The 14,175-nt window shown below is 57.4% G+C and overlaps 1 protein-coding gene across 1 annotated transcript in view; it reads right to left on the reverse strand.

Moving 5' to 3' along the window:
* The window catches only part of NUCB2 (nucleobindin 2), a 68,524-nt gene that overhangs the window by 43,195 nt on the left and 11,154 nt on the right, over positions 1-14,175 (reverse strand). The window contains 6 exon segments of the mRNA XM_073659043.1: positions 63-153; positions 704-889; positions 5,404-5,507; positions 5,975-6,101; positions 6,190-6,297; positions 6,374-6,514. Of these exon segments, the coding sequence (XP_073515144.1) occupies positions 63-153; positions 704-889; positions 5,404-5,507; positions 5,975-6,101; positions 6,190-6,297; positions 6,374-6,514 (757 nt within the window).

A 14,175-nucleotide genomic window follows, 5' to 3' on the forward strand; every position in this document is an offset into this window, starting at 1 on the left:
TGTCACTGACTGTACTACAACCCCCATTCTCCTGGGGCCGTCACACATGATTCATGACTTACCGTGCAGCTTAAAGAAAGTCTTGGGGTCAAAATCTGAGGGGTCCAAGCCGTCCGTCTCCTCCCAGACCTCCTTCAGCTGGTCCTGGCTGCCCTGCGGTGTGACAGAGGGCGGCGCATTAGGGCGATGTGCGGGCGAGGAGGGACGACACCTGCTATATACTGGACACGAGGAGACGCCCACTCCAACAGCCCCGAACAGGTATTGGGCTGCAGCTTCTGTGGGGGGCGTGAGACCGCCCTCCATCTGTGAGAGACCACCCGCCAGCCATGAGAAAGCTATCCGTGAGACTGCCCACCAGGAGACCGCCCGCCGTGAGAAAGCCATCTGTGAAACCGTCCGCCATCCGTGAGACCGCCCGCCGTGAGAAAGGCAGCTGAGAGACAACCCGCCAGCAGTCAGAAAGTCATCTGTGAGACCGCCTGCCATGAATTCATCCGCCATCCGTGAGACCACCCGCCATGAGAAAGCCAGCTGAGAGACCACCTGCCAGCCGTGAGAGACTGCCCGCCCTCCGTAAGACCACTCGCCATGAGAAAGCCATCCGTGAGAGACCGCCCGCTGTGAGAAAGCCAGCTGAGAGACCGCCTGCCATTCAGGAGACCGCCCGGGCAGAGCGGGCACATGGCTTAGCCCGGCTCACCGGGTGGTTCAGCTTCGGGTGCTCCTTGTGCTTCCTCTTCAGCTCCTGGTATCGGGCCTCCTCCTGTCTCCGCGTCTCCTCGTCCAGACCCTTAAGATGTTCTCGTCTTTCATGTTCCTTCATCATCTCGTAACGCTTGAACTCCTCGTGATGCTCCTTATCGTAATTCTCCAGGTCCTGAGTGGCCTAAAGACAGCAAAGAGCAACGTACAACACTGCCACAAGAGGGCGGCATCACCCCCACCCCCATTACCCTACACCGAGGAGCATCACCCCCCCCAATACCCTACACCGAGGAGCATCACCCCCCCCCATTACCCTACACCGAGGAGCATCACCCCCCCCCATTACCCTACACCGAGGAGCACAAACCCCCAATACCCTACACCGAGGAGCATCACCCCCCCCATTACCCTACACCGAGGAGCATCACCCCCCCCATTACCCTACACCGAGGAGCATCACCCCCCCCCATTACCCTACACCGAGGAGCACAAACCCCCAATACCCTACACCGAGGAGCATCACCCCCCCCATTACCCTACACCGAGGAGCATCACCCCCCCCCATTACCCTACACCGAGGAGCACAAACCCCCAATACCCTACACCGAGGAGCATCACCCCCCCCCATTACCCTACACCGAGGAGCATCACCCCCCCCATTACCCTACACCGAGGAGCATCACCCCCCCCATTACCCTACACCGAGGAGCATCACCCCCCCCATTACCCTACACCGAGGAGCATCACCCCCCCCATTACCCTACACCGAGGAGCATCACCCCCCCCAATCACCCTACACCGAGGAGCACAAACCCCCAATACCCTACACCGAGGAGCATCACCTCCCCCCCCCGCATTACCCTACACCGAGGAGCATCACCTCCCACCCCCGCATTACCCTACACCGAGGAGCATCACCTCCCACCCCCGCATTACCCTACACCGAGGAGCACAAACCCCCCCATTACCCTACACTGAGGAGCATCACCCCCCCCATTACCCTACACCGAGGAGCATCACCCCCCCATTACCCTACACCGAGGAGCATCACCCCCCCCATTACCCTACACTGAGGAGCATCACCCCCCCCATTACCCTACACTGAGGAGCATCACCCCCCCACATTACCCTACACTGAGGAGCATCACCCCCCCATTACCCTACACCGAGGAGCATCACCCCCCCCATTACCCTACACCGAGGAGCATCACCCCCCCCCCCGCATTACCCTACACCGAGGAGCATCACCCCCCCCATTACCCTACACCGAGGAGCATCACCCCCCCCCCCGCATTACCCTACAATGAGGAGCATCAACTCCCCCACCCCCCATTACCCTACACCGAGGAGCATCACCCCCCCCCCCCCCATTACCCTACACCGAGGAGCATCACCCCCCCCCCCATTACCCTACACTGAGGAGCATCACCCCTCCCCCCCCATTACCCTACACTGAGGAGCATCACCCCCCCCCCCATTACCCTACACCGAGGAGCATCACCCCCCCCCCATTACCCTACACCGAGGAGCATCACCCCCCCCCCATTACCCTACACCGAGGAGCATCACCCCCCCCCCCCATTACCCTACACTGAGGAGCATCACCCCCCCCCCCATTACCCTACACCGAGGAGCACAAACCCCCAATACCCTACACCGAGGAGCATCACCCCCCCATTACCCTACACCGAGGAGCATCACCCCCCCCATTACCCTACACCGAGGAGCACAAACCCCCAATACCCTACACCGAGGAGCATCACCCCCCCCCATTACCCTACACCGAGGAGCATCACCCCCCCCATTACCCTACACCGAGGAGCATCACCCCCCCCAATCACCCTACACCGAGGAGCACAAACCCCCAATACCCTACACCGAGGAGCATCACCTCCCCCCCCCATTACCCTACACCGAGGAGCATCACCTCCCCCCCCCGCATTACCCTACACCGAGGAGCACAAACCCCCCCATTACCCTACACTGAGGAGCATCACCCCCCCCATTACCCTACACCGAGGAGCATCACCCCCCCATTACCCTACACCGAGGAGCATCACCCCCCCCATTACCCTACACTGAGGAGCATCACCCCCCCCATTACCCTACACTGAGGAGCATCACCCCCCCACATTACCCTACACTGAGGAGCATCACCCCCCCATTACCCTACACCGAGGAGCATCACCCCCCCCATTACCCTACACCGAGGAGCACAAACCCCCAATACCCTACACCGAGGAGCATCACCCCCCCATTACCCTACACCGAGGAGCATCACCCCCCCCATTACCCTACACCGAGGAGCACAAACCCCCAATACCCTACACCGAGGAGCATCACCCCCCCCATTACCCTACACCGAGGAGCATCACCCCCCCCATTACCCTACACCGAGGAGCATCACCCCCCCCAATCACCCTACACCGAGGAGCACAAACCCCCAATACCCTACACCGAGGAGCATCACCTCCCCCCCCCCCCATTACCCTACACCGAGGAGCATCACCTCCCCCCCCCGCATTACCCTACACCGAGGAGCATCACCTCCCCCCCCGCATTACCCTACACCGAGGAGCATCACCTCCCACCCCCGCATTACCCTACACCGAGGAGCATCACCTCCCACCCCCGCATTACCCTACACCGAGGAGCATCACCTCCCCCCCCCCGCATTACCCTACACCGAGGAGCATCACCCCCCCCCCATTACCCTACACCGAGGAGCACAAACCCCCAATACCCTACACCGAGGAGCATCACCCCCCCCATTACCCTACACCGAGGAGCATCACCCCCCCCAATCACCCTACACCGAGGAGCACAAACCCCCAATACCCTACACCGAGGAGCATCACCTCCCCCCCCCCATTACCCTACACCGAGGAGCATCACCTCCCCCCCCCATTACCCTACACCGAGGAGCATAACCCCCCCCATTACCCTACACCGAGGAGCATCACCCCCCCATTACCCTACACCGAGGAGCACAAACCCCCAATACCCTACACCGAGGAGCATCACCCCCCCCATTACCCTACACCGAGGAGCATCACCCCCCCCATTACTCTGCACCGAGGAGAATGACCCAAAACCCCATATTACCATACACCGAGGAGCATCACCCCCCCCATTACCCTACACCGAGGAGCATCACCCCCCATTACCCTACACCGAGGAGCATCACCCCCCCATTACCCTACACCGAGGAGCATAACCCCCCCCATTACTCTGCACCGAGGAGAATGACCCAACCCCCCATATTACCATACACCGAGGAGCATCACCCCCCCATTACCCTACACCGAGGAGCATCACCCCCCCCCATTACCCTACACCGAGGAGCATCACCCCCCCCCATTACCCTACACCGAGGAGCATCACCCCCCCATTACCCTACACCGAGGAGCATCACCCCCCCCCATTACCCTACACCGAGGAGCACAAACCCCCAATACCCTACACCGAGGAGCATCACCCCCCCCATTACCCTACACCGAGGAGCATCACCCCCCCCAATCACCCTACACCGAGGAGCACAAACCCCCAATACCCTACACCGAGGAGCATCACCTCCCCCCCCCCCATTACCCTACACCGAGGAGCATCACCTCCCCCCCCCCCATTACCCTACACCGAGGAGCATAACCCCCCCCATTACCCTACACCGAGGAGCATCACCCCCCCATTACCCTACACCGAGGAGCACAAACCCCCAATACCCTACACCGAGGAGCATCACCCCCCCCATTACCCTACACCGAGGAGCATCACCCCCCCCATTACTCTGCACCGAGGAGAATGACCCAACCCCCCATATTACCATACACCGAGGAGCATCACCCCCCCCATTACCATACACCGAGGAGCATCACCCCCCCCCATTACCCTACACCGAGGAGCATCACCCCCCCCCCCATTACCCTACACCGAGGAGCATCACCCCCCCCATTACCCTACACCGAGGAGCATCACCCCCCCCCCCATTACCCTACACCGAGGAGCATCACCCCCCCCCCAATCACCCTACACCGAGGAGCATCACCCCCCCATTACCCTACACCGAGGAGCATCACCCCCGAGCATCACCCCCCCAATCACCCTACACCGAGGAGCATCATCCACCCCCCCCCCATCATCATCCTACACCGAGGAGCATCACCCCCCCCCCCAATCATCATCCTACACCGAGGAGCATCATCCCCAATCATCATCCTACACCGAGGAGCATCATCCCCAATCATCATCCTACACCGAGGAGCATCACCCCCTCATCACCCCCCCCATTACCCTACACCGAGGAGCATCACCCCCCCCCATTACCCTACACCGAGGAGCATCACCCCCCCAATCACCCTACACCGAGGAGCATCATCCCCCCCATTACCATACACCGAGGAGCATCACCCCCCCCAATCACCCTACAACGAGGAGCATAACCCCCCCCATTACTCTACACCGAGGAGAATGACCCACCCCCCCATATTACCCTACACCGAGGAGCATCACCCCCCCCATTACCTTACACCGAGGAGCATCATCCCCAATCATCATCATCCTACACCGAGGAGCATCATCCCCCCCCTCCCCCCCCCCATTACCCTACACCGAGGAGCATCATCCCCCCAGTCATGGTCCTGGTGTCTGACCAGTGCCGTACTCGTGGCTCTCGGGGGCCCGGGGCCCCGCACTCACCGCTCGGATCAGCAGGTCCAGGTCCTGGGGCTCGAACGTGTCGGGGTTCATGTGATTCAGGTGATTGAACTTCTTTAGCAGCAAGCGGCGATCCACCCCGGCCCCTGAGAGAGAAGAGGATGAGGGGCCGCCATAGTCACCGTCCCCCCGCCCGACATAACCGGTGTGCACAGGAGAGAGCCGTGGGCGAGCTGTGACCCGTGCAAGGAGGGGAGGGGGCGAGCTGTGACCCGTGCAGGGAGGGGAGGGGGCGAGCTGTGACGTCCCCCCGCCCGACATAACCGGTGTGTACAGGAGAGAGCCGTGGGCGAGCTGTGACCTGTGCAAGGAGGGGAGGGGGCGAGCTGTGACCCGTGCAGGGAGGGGAGGGGGCGAGCTGTGACGTCCTCTCGACCTTGTGCAATATGGAGGTGACAGCTCAGTGTTGGCCCACTATGAACTCCACGGACGGCGTGAACACTGCAGGGTCACTGTCCGGAGACTGGGGCGTGAAAAGTACAAATCTTAAAAGGGGAACTGCCGGCTGACGTGGGGGCAGCTGTGTGCAGAGCGCGGAGCCCCCAGGACGCACCCCCGGGGCCGCTCAGCTTGGCCTTGATCAGCATCCGCAGCCGCGACACCTCCTGCCGCTTCAGCTCGTCCAGCCTGGTCCGGATGTGATGGCTGACCAGGTCCAGCTCTTTGCTGATCTTCCCGCTCTGCGGAGACGTCAGGAGAAGCGTCGGTCAAAGAGAGTGCACCAACATGGCTCTGCGGGAAAGTATGTGCCCCCCCCACGGCGCTTACCTTGATGTCTTCTATATCGGCGGCCTGGATCTTCTCTCGGAAGTGTTGGTCGGTCTCCAGTACTTCCACCACCTCCCGCAGATACCGGTCATAGTAGAGTCCCGTGTCCTGCCACGAGAAGCACGTCACAGCTGCGCCACGAGCACCGCCAAACCCGCCCCGAGCACCGTCACCATATACTCACTGAGGACTGAGACTTCTGCCCGTCATCTGCGGCCTCCACATTCACCTTGGTCTTATCTGTGTCGATGGGCACGGCGCCCGCTGCTACCAGGCTGCAGATCAGCAGGAGACGGGCAGGACGGCCCCACAAGCTCCATGGTATCTGGAGAGAAGAGGACATCAATCATCATCATCCCTGGTGTGATGACACGGCTTTTCTTCTTAAGTATGCCAGACATCCTTCCTATAAGCCAGGAGCCATATGTTTTTATCTTCATGGTGACTCTTGCATTGGTGTTCTACTTTGGTTGATTAACACAGACTATTGTCTGAATAATCCTGCATGTTGACACTTGAGTTGAGATGTCCTGTAACATTGTCTGCAAATCTTGCAAGACAGAGACATGGAGCAATACTGTGATAATATGCTGATTGCGTATTATACCAGCCCAGGGAGTTGTTGATTTGCTGAGCAATGGAGGACAAACTATGCAAGTAGATTAAATGCTCAATGGGACCTGAGCCCTGTGGAATAATACCCTCCCTAACCCTTGACCTGTGGATGTGTACTTGAAAGAACAATTGTAACTATTTAAGGAACATAGGCCTTTGTAGCAGTCAGAATTGAAACAGAGAACTGAAAGAGAGACTTTACAAAGAGAATCAAAGATCACACAGACTGTCTCAGATCATCAGCTTGGAGACATGGCTTTATCCAAAGAGACAAAGATTCGGATTCTACATGATTCCAGCCTGGACTGGAAGGATACGGATCTGCTCCATTGAGCAGCAGAGAACCGTGGATACGTTTGGGGCGAAGAAGTCACCTGGCCCGATGGATGTGTTGTTTGGGGTTACCAGGTGGGACCCTCCGGTCACCTGGAATTCATAGAGACATTCGGGGGAAGGCAGATTGGGACCAGCCTGTCACCTGGCCCCATGGAAACTCTCGGAGAGATACAAGACCAGGAGACCCGAGGGTCCCACCCTGGCCTCTCTGAGAGTTTCCATGGAGCCAGATCACTGGCTGGTCCCAATCTGGCTTCTTCGAATGTCTCCATGAATTCCAGGCGACCAGAGGGTCCCACCTGGCAACTCCAAAACAACATATACATGGGGCCAGGTGACTTCATCATCCCAACCTGGTTTCCCCAAATGTATCCATGGTCTCCCTGATAGTCAATGGAGCAGATCCGAATCTTTCCAGTAAGGCCCGGTACCCTTAGGCTGGAATCCTATAGAATCCAAATCTGTGTCTCTTTGGATGGAGCTGCCATGCTATTCGTCTACTATCCTGAAGGATGTCTCTCATTCTCCTTGTAAAATCTCTCTGATGCTCCTTGATTTTCTGTCCCAAGTCTAACTGCTACAGAAGCAGATGTCCCTTAAAAATAGTTACAGTTGTCTGAGCAAGTACACATTCACAGGTCGGTGTTAGGGAGGGCATTACTCAGGTCTCAGCGTTTGAGCTAATCTGTTTACCTAGTTGGTATCAAAGGGGCTTTTGTAAATAAACTTTCAGCTGACTTATTATAATAGGTAATTAGCATAGTAACAAACAACATTGTTCACCCAACTAAGAGTAGACAGCAATCAGGGTTATACAAATACTGGTCTGACCTTTAGAAATACACAAACATATACAAATCAATTTAAAACACAATAGTGTATTTCTCTTGGATTAACAAATCTAATCGTCTGGCTGATTAAGATTCTAGGCTGTGTCGCCGCGCGCTGCAGTTTTGCTGCAGTCTCAGGCTCGCACTGCTTTGTTTTTCACGTCACGTTTGCAGGTTTTATCCAAACTAACGAGTAGTGGGAAAAAAAAGCATCAAAAACCTGTGTGTGATTTCTGCTGTGTTGTTGCCGCCATCACATCAGCATTTTACGTATTTTTCTGCTGCAAATACTGACAGTGTGAACATGCCCCAAGGAGTCGCCGGCAACGAGAGACAAACAGAATTAAAATCTGTCCGGCCCTAAAAAGTCAAAATCCTCCCAGTCTGTAAGATGATGAGATAAAGCCCCGGTATCATTACTGGACACGGCAAAGGAGGGGATAACGAGGAGGGGACAGACCAGAGGCGACGACACAAAGCCCTGTACGGCCGCACGACGCCCAGGAGCATGGTATCACCAACTCGACCGACCGCAGCCAACAGGGCGAGGTGTACAGGGACAACTCATGAGCCAGGAGGATCCGGAAGGCGGGACCTCCACTGACCGATAGAGGTAAGACTAGTCAGGGGCAGAGGAAGGAGTCAGAGGCGTCCAGAGGGAGAGAGGAAACAGAGGGGGGTGGCAAAGGCATCAGGAGAGAGGTGGTGAAAGAGGCGTCTGGAGGAAGGGGTAGGGAAGAAAGGAAGAAAGGAGCAGAAGAGAGGAAAGGAGAGAGAGGACAAGGCAGAGGAGAGGAAAGGAGAGAGAGGACGGAGCAGAGGAGAGGAAAGGAGAGAGAGGACGGAGCAGAGGAGAGCAGAGAGAGGACGGAGCAGAGGAGAGGAGAGAGAGGACGGAGCAGAGAAGAGGAGAGAGAGGACGGAGCAGAGAAGAGGAGAGAGAGGACGGAGCAGAGAAGAGGAGAGAGAGGACGGAGCAGAGAAGAGGAGAGAGAGGACGGAGCAGAGAAGAGGAGAGAGAGGACGGAGCAGAGAAGAGGAGAGAGAGGACGGAGCAGAGAAGAGGAGAGAGAGGACGGAGCAGAGAAGAGGAGAGAGAGGACGGAGCAGAGAAGAGGAGAGAGAGGACGGAGCAGAGAAGAGGAGAGAGAGGACGGGGCAGAGAAGAGGAGAGAGAGGACGGGGCAAAGGAGAGGAGAGAGAGGACAGGGCAAAGGAGAGGAGAGAGAGGACGGGGCAAAGGAGAGGAGAGAGAGGACGGGGCAAAGGAGAGGAGAGAGAGGACGGGGCAAAGGAGAGGAGAGAGAGGACGGGGCAAAGGAGAGGAGAGAGAGGACGGGGCAAAGGAGAGGAGAGAGAGGACGGGGCAAAGGAGAGGAGAGAGAGGACGGGGCAAAGGAGAGGAGAGGAGAGAGAGGACGGGGCAAAGGAGATGCATTGTAAGAGGTGCACTTGGTGTCTGATGCATGCACGTGTCCTCTTCAGCAAAGTGTCCTATTCGACAAGTGTCTCTGACAGTCATTTCAATGGCAATTGACTAACGTCCATCCATCTCTTCTATCTTCACACAGGTATACAATCTCTGCTTGCTGTATCTGTCATCTGCTGAACCCTCATGTTGAAACTATTCTATGGTATAATGTGTCTGCTTGCTGGATCTGTGCTCTGTCATTTGATGCCTTGTATTCAGTATTCACTGTCTGTCCTTCCATTATTGTAGACTTTATCTGATGGTGAAAGGTGTTATACTGTGTCAGGCATAGTGAGCTAGGCCTGTTTCTTTGATCAAGCCTCCACTCCCCTGGTGAGCTGAACAGCTGGCAATTTAGTCCCAAGCAGCTCCCACAATCCCTCTCACCTGATGCTATAGTCCTTCCTATAAATCTAGATGCATTGTAAGGGGTGCACGTGATGTGGGGTGCATGCACGTGTCCTCTTCAGCAAAGTGTCCTATTCGACAAGTGTCTGACAGTCATTTCAATGGCAACCATTCAGGGCAGGAGTCAGGTAACCCACACTCTGTACTCTTTGCTATCTATGTACTTTATTCCTGCGTCCATATTCCTGTGTGCTTTTCTCATCCACACTCACCGCCCTATCCCCCCTCCATCACCGCTCATCCACATCTGCCCCGCTCTCCTACCCTCTCCCATGTACAGCTCCCATGCTCTCTTGAACTTCCTGAAAAATCTCACTCTGTCCCATCCAAAGGTATTGCACAAGAAACCATGTCACAAATCCAAAAACTATCTGCTCTTTCTCTTTTTACTGCTACTACTCATTTCAGGGGACATCTCTCCTAACCCCGTACCACCCTCCACCAACCTCAACCTCTCCCCCACCTCACATCGAAACCCTGCTAACCTAATTAACATCAGCTGTACTCCTTCATCCCCTCCTTCAACTGTGCACTGTGGAATCCACGGTCTGTATGCAACAAGCTTCCTTTCCTGCACAATTACTTTCTGTCCAACTCTCTCAATCTGCTGGCCCTCACTGAAACCTGGATCCAGGACTCTGACACTGTCTCCCCTGCTGCTATTTCTCATGACAGCTTGCATTTTTCCCATTCCCCGAGACCTGCAAACAGACTTGATGGTGGGGTCGGCTTACTCCTGTCCCCACAATGCACCTTCCAGGTCATCCCCCCAGCACCATCACTCTCATTCCCTTCTTTTGAGGTCCACACCATCAGGCTCTTCCATCCCCTCTCCCTCAGAGTAGAGGTCATATACTGTCCCCCAGGCTCACCCACCCAGTTCCTTGACCATTTTTCTGCCTGGCTGCCGCACTTCATGTCCTCAGATTTACCGACCCTTATCCTGGGAGACTTCAACATCCCCATAAACAGCCCCACCTCCTCATCCGCATCCCCGCTTCTATCTCTAACCACTTCTCTCGGCCTCTCACAGCTTTCAACCTCTGAGACACACAAAGATGGAAACACCCTTGATCTGGTCTTTGTCCGGCTTAGTTCAATCCCCCACCTAGATAACTCCCCTCTTCCCCTCTCTGATCACAACATTCTGTCCTTCACGCTCACAACTCCTCGCCCGCCCCAGCACACTCCTACCTATCACACATTCAGAAATCTACAAGCCATTAACCCTCATACACTTACAGACGCCCTTCACTCATCACTGTCCCCAATCTCCTCTCTGTCCTGTCCTGATCTGACTGTAAACCACTACAATGACACTCTCAGAAGCCCCCCTGGACCAATTAGCGTCCATCACCCTCAGAACCTCTAAACACAGAGTAAAACAGCCCTGGCTCACACCGCAAACCCGATTTCTCCAGCGATGCTCTAGAAGTGCCGAACGCCTATGGAGGAAAACTCGGACACCAGAAAACTTTATCCACTGCAAATTTATGTTAAAAACATATAACTCTGCCCTTCACCTCGTCAAACAGACCTACTTCACCACCCTGATCTCCTCACTATCCAACAACCCCAAAAGACTCTTCAATACCTTTCACTCCCTCCTCAGTCCTAAAACCCAGGCCCCCACATTTGTGCTGAGGAGATTGTATTATCTTTAGCTGTTACTTATGACTGTTGTACATGAACCTGTGAATTGTTAAGAGCTGCGGAATATGTTGGCGCTATATAAATAAAGATTATTATTATTATTATTATTATTATTAGAGGAGAGAGAGGACGGGGCGGGGCAGAGGAGAGGAGAGAGAGGACGGGGCAGAGCAGAGGAGAGGAGAGAGAGGACGGAGCAGAGAAGAGGACGGAGCAGAGCAGAGGAGAGGAGAGAGAGGACGGGGCAGAGCAGAGGAGAGGAGAGAGAGGACGGGGCAGAGCAGAGGAGAGAGAGGACGGAGCAGAGAAGAGGAGAGAGAGGACGGAGCAGAGCAGAGGAGAGGAGAGAGAGGACGAGGCGGGGCAGAGGAGAGGACAGAGAGGACGGGGCGGGGCAGAGGAGAGGAGAGGAGAGAGAGGACGGGGCAGAGCAGAGGAGAGAGAGGACGGAGCAGAGAAGAGGAGAGAGAGGACGGGGCAGAGCAGAGGAGAGGAGAGAGAGGACGGGGCAGAGCAGAGGAGAGGAGAGAGAGGACGGGGCAGAGCAGAGGAGAGGAGAGAGAGGACGGGGCAGAGCAGAGGAGAGAAGAGAGAGGACGGGGCAGAGCAGAGGAGAGAGAGGACGGAGCAGAGAAGAGGAGAGAGAGGACGGGGCAGAGCAGAGGAGAGGAGAGAGAGGACGGGGCAGAGCAGAGGAGAGGAGAGAGAGGACGGGGCAGAGCAGAGGAGAGGAGAGGAGAGAGAGGACGGGGCAGAGCAGGGGAGAGAAGAGAGAGGACGGGGCAGAGCAGAGGAGAGGAGAGAGAGGACGGGGCAGAGCAGAGGAGAGGAGAGAGAGGACGGGGCAGAGCAGAGGAGAGAGAGGACGGGGCAGAGCAGAGGAGAGGAGAGAGAGGACGGGGCAGAGCAGAGGAGAGGAGAGAGAGGACGGGGCAGAGCAGAGGAGAGAGAGGACGGGGCAGAGCAGAGGAGAGAGAGGACGGGGCAGAGCAGAGGAGAGAGAGGACGGGGCAGAGCAGAGGAGAGGAGAGAGAGGACGGGGCAGAGGAGAGGAGAGAGAGGACGAGGCAGAGCAGAGGAGAGGAGAGACAGGACGGGGCAGAGGAGAGGAGAGAGAGGACGAGGCAGAGCAGAGGAGAGGAGAGAGAGGACGGGGCAGAGCAGAGGAGAGGAGAGAGAGGACGAGGCGGGGCAGAGGAGAGGAGAGAGAGGACGAGGCGGGGCAGAGGAGAGGAGAGAGAGGACGGGGCGGGGCAGAGGAGAGAGAGGACGGAGCAGAGAAGAGGAGAGAGAGGACGGGGCAGAGCAGAGGAGAGGACGGGGCAGGGCAGAGGAGAGGAGAGAGAGGACGGGGCAGAGCAGAGGAGAGGAGAGAGAGGACGGGGCAGAGCAGAGGAGAGGAGAGAGAGGACGGGGCAGAGAAGAGGAGAGAGAGGACGGGGCAGAGAAGAGGAGAGAGAGGACGGGGCAGAGAAGAGGAGAGAGAGGACGGGGCAGAGAAGAGGAGAGAGAGGACGGGGCAGAGAAGAGGAGAGAGAGGACGGGGCAGAGAAGAGGAGAGAGAGGACGGGGCAGAGAAGAGGAGAGAGAGGACGGGGCAGAGAAGAGGAGAGAGAGGACGGGGCAGAGAAGAGGAGAGAGAGGACGGGGCAGAGAAGAGGAGAGAGAGGACGGGGCAGAGAAGAGGAGAGAGAGGACGGAGCAGAGAAGAGGAGAGAGAGGACGGAGCAGAGAAGAGGAGAGAGAGGACGGGGCAGAGCAGAGGAGAGAGAGGACGGGGCAGGGCAGAGGAGAGAGAGGACGGGGCAGGGCAGAGGAGAGAGAGGACGGAGCAGAGCAGAGGAGAGAGAGGACGGAGCAGAGCAGAGGAGAGAGAGGACGGGGCAGGGCAGAGGAGAGAGAGGACGGGGCAGGGCAGAGGAGAGAGAGGACGGGGCAGGGCAGAGGAGAGGAGAGAGAGGACGGAGCAGAGCAGAGGAGAGGAGAGAGAGGACGGAGCAGAGAAGAGGAGAGAGAGGACGGGGCAGAGCAGAGGAGAGAGAGGACGGGGCAGAGCAGAGGAGAGAGAGGACGGGGCAGAGCAGAGGAGAGAGAGGACGGGGCAGGGCAGAGGAGAGAGAGGACGGGGCAGGGCAGAGGAGAGAGAGGACGGGGCAGGGCAGAGGAGAGAGAGGACGGGGCAGAGCAGAGGAGAGAGAGGACGGGGCAGAGCAGAGGAGAGGAGAGAGAGGACGGGGCAAAGCAGAGGAGAGGAGAGAGAGGACGGGGCAGAGCAGAGGAGAGGAGAGGAGAGAGAGGACGGGGCAGAGCAGAGGAGAGGAGAGAGAGGACGGGGCAGAGCAGAGGAGAGAGAGGACGGGGCAGAGCAGAGGAGAGAGAGGACGGAGCAGAGAAGAGGAGAGAGAGGACGGAGCAGAGCAGAGGAGAGAGAGGACGGAGCAGAGAAGAGGAGAGAGAGGACGGGGCAGAGCAGAGGAGAGAGAGGACGGGGCAGAGCAGAGGAGAGAGAGGACGGGGCAGAGCAGAGGAGAGAGAGGACGGGGCAGAGCAGAGGAGAGAGAGGACGGGGCAGAGCAGAGGAGAGAGAGGACGGGGCAGAGCAGAGGAGAGAGAGGACGGAGCAGAGAAGAGGAGAGAGAGGACGGAGCAGAGCAGAGGAGAGAGAGGACGGAG

The sequence above is a fragment of the Phyllobates terribilis genome, unplaced genomic scaffold (genome assembly GCF_046119375.1).
Source record: "Phyllobates terribilis strain yellow unplaced genomic scaffold, ASM4611937v1 Scaffold_13__5_contigs__length_258822181, whole genome shotgun sequence".
Taxonomy (NCBI): domain Eukaryota; kingdom Metazoa; phylum Chordata; class Amphibia; order Anura; family Dendrobatidae; genus Phyllobates; species Phyllobates terribilis.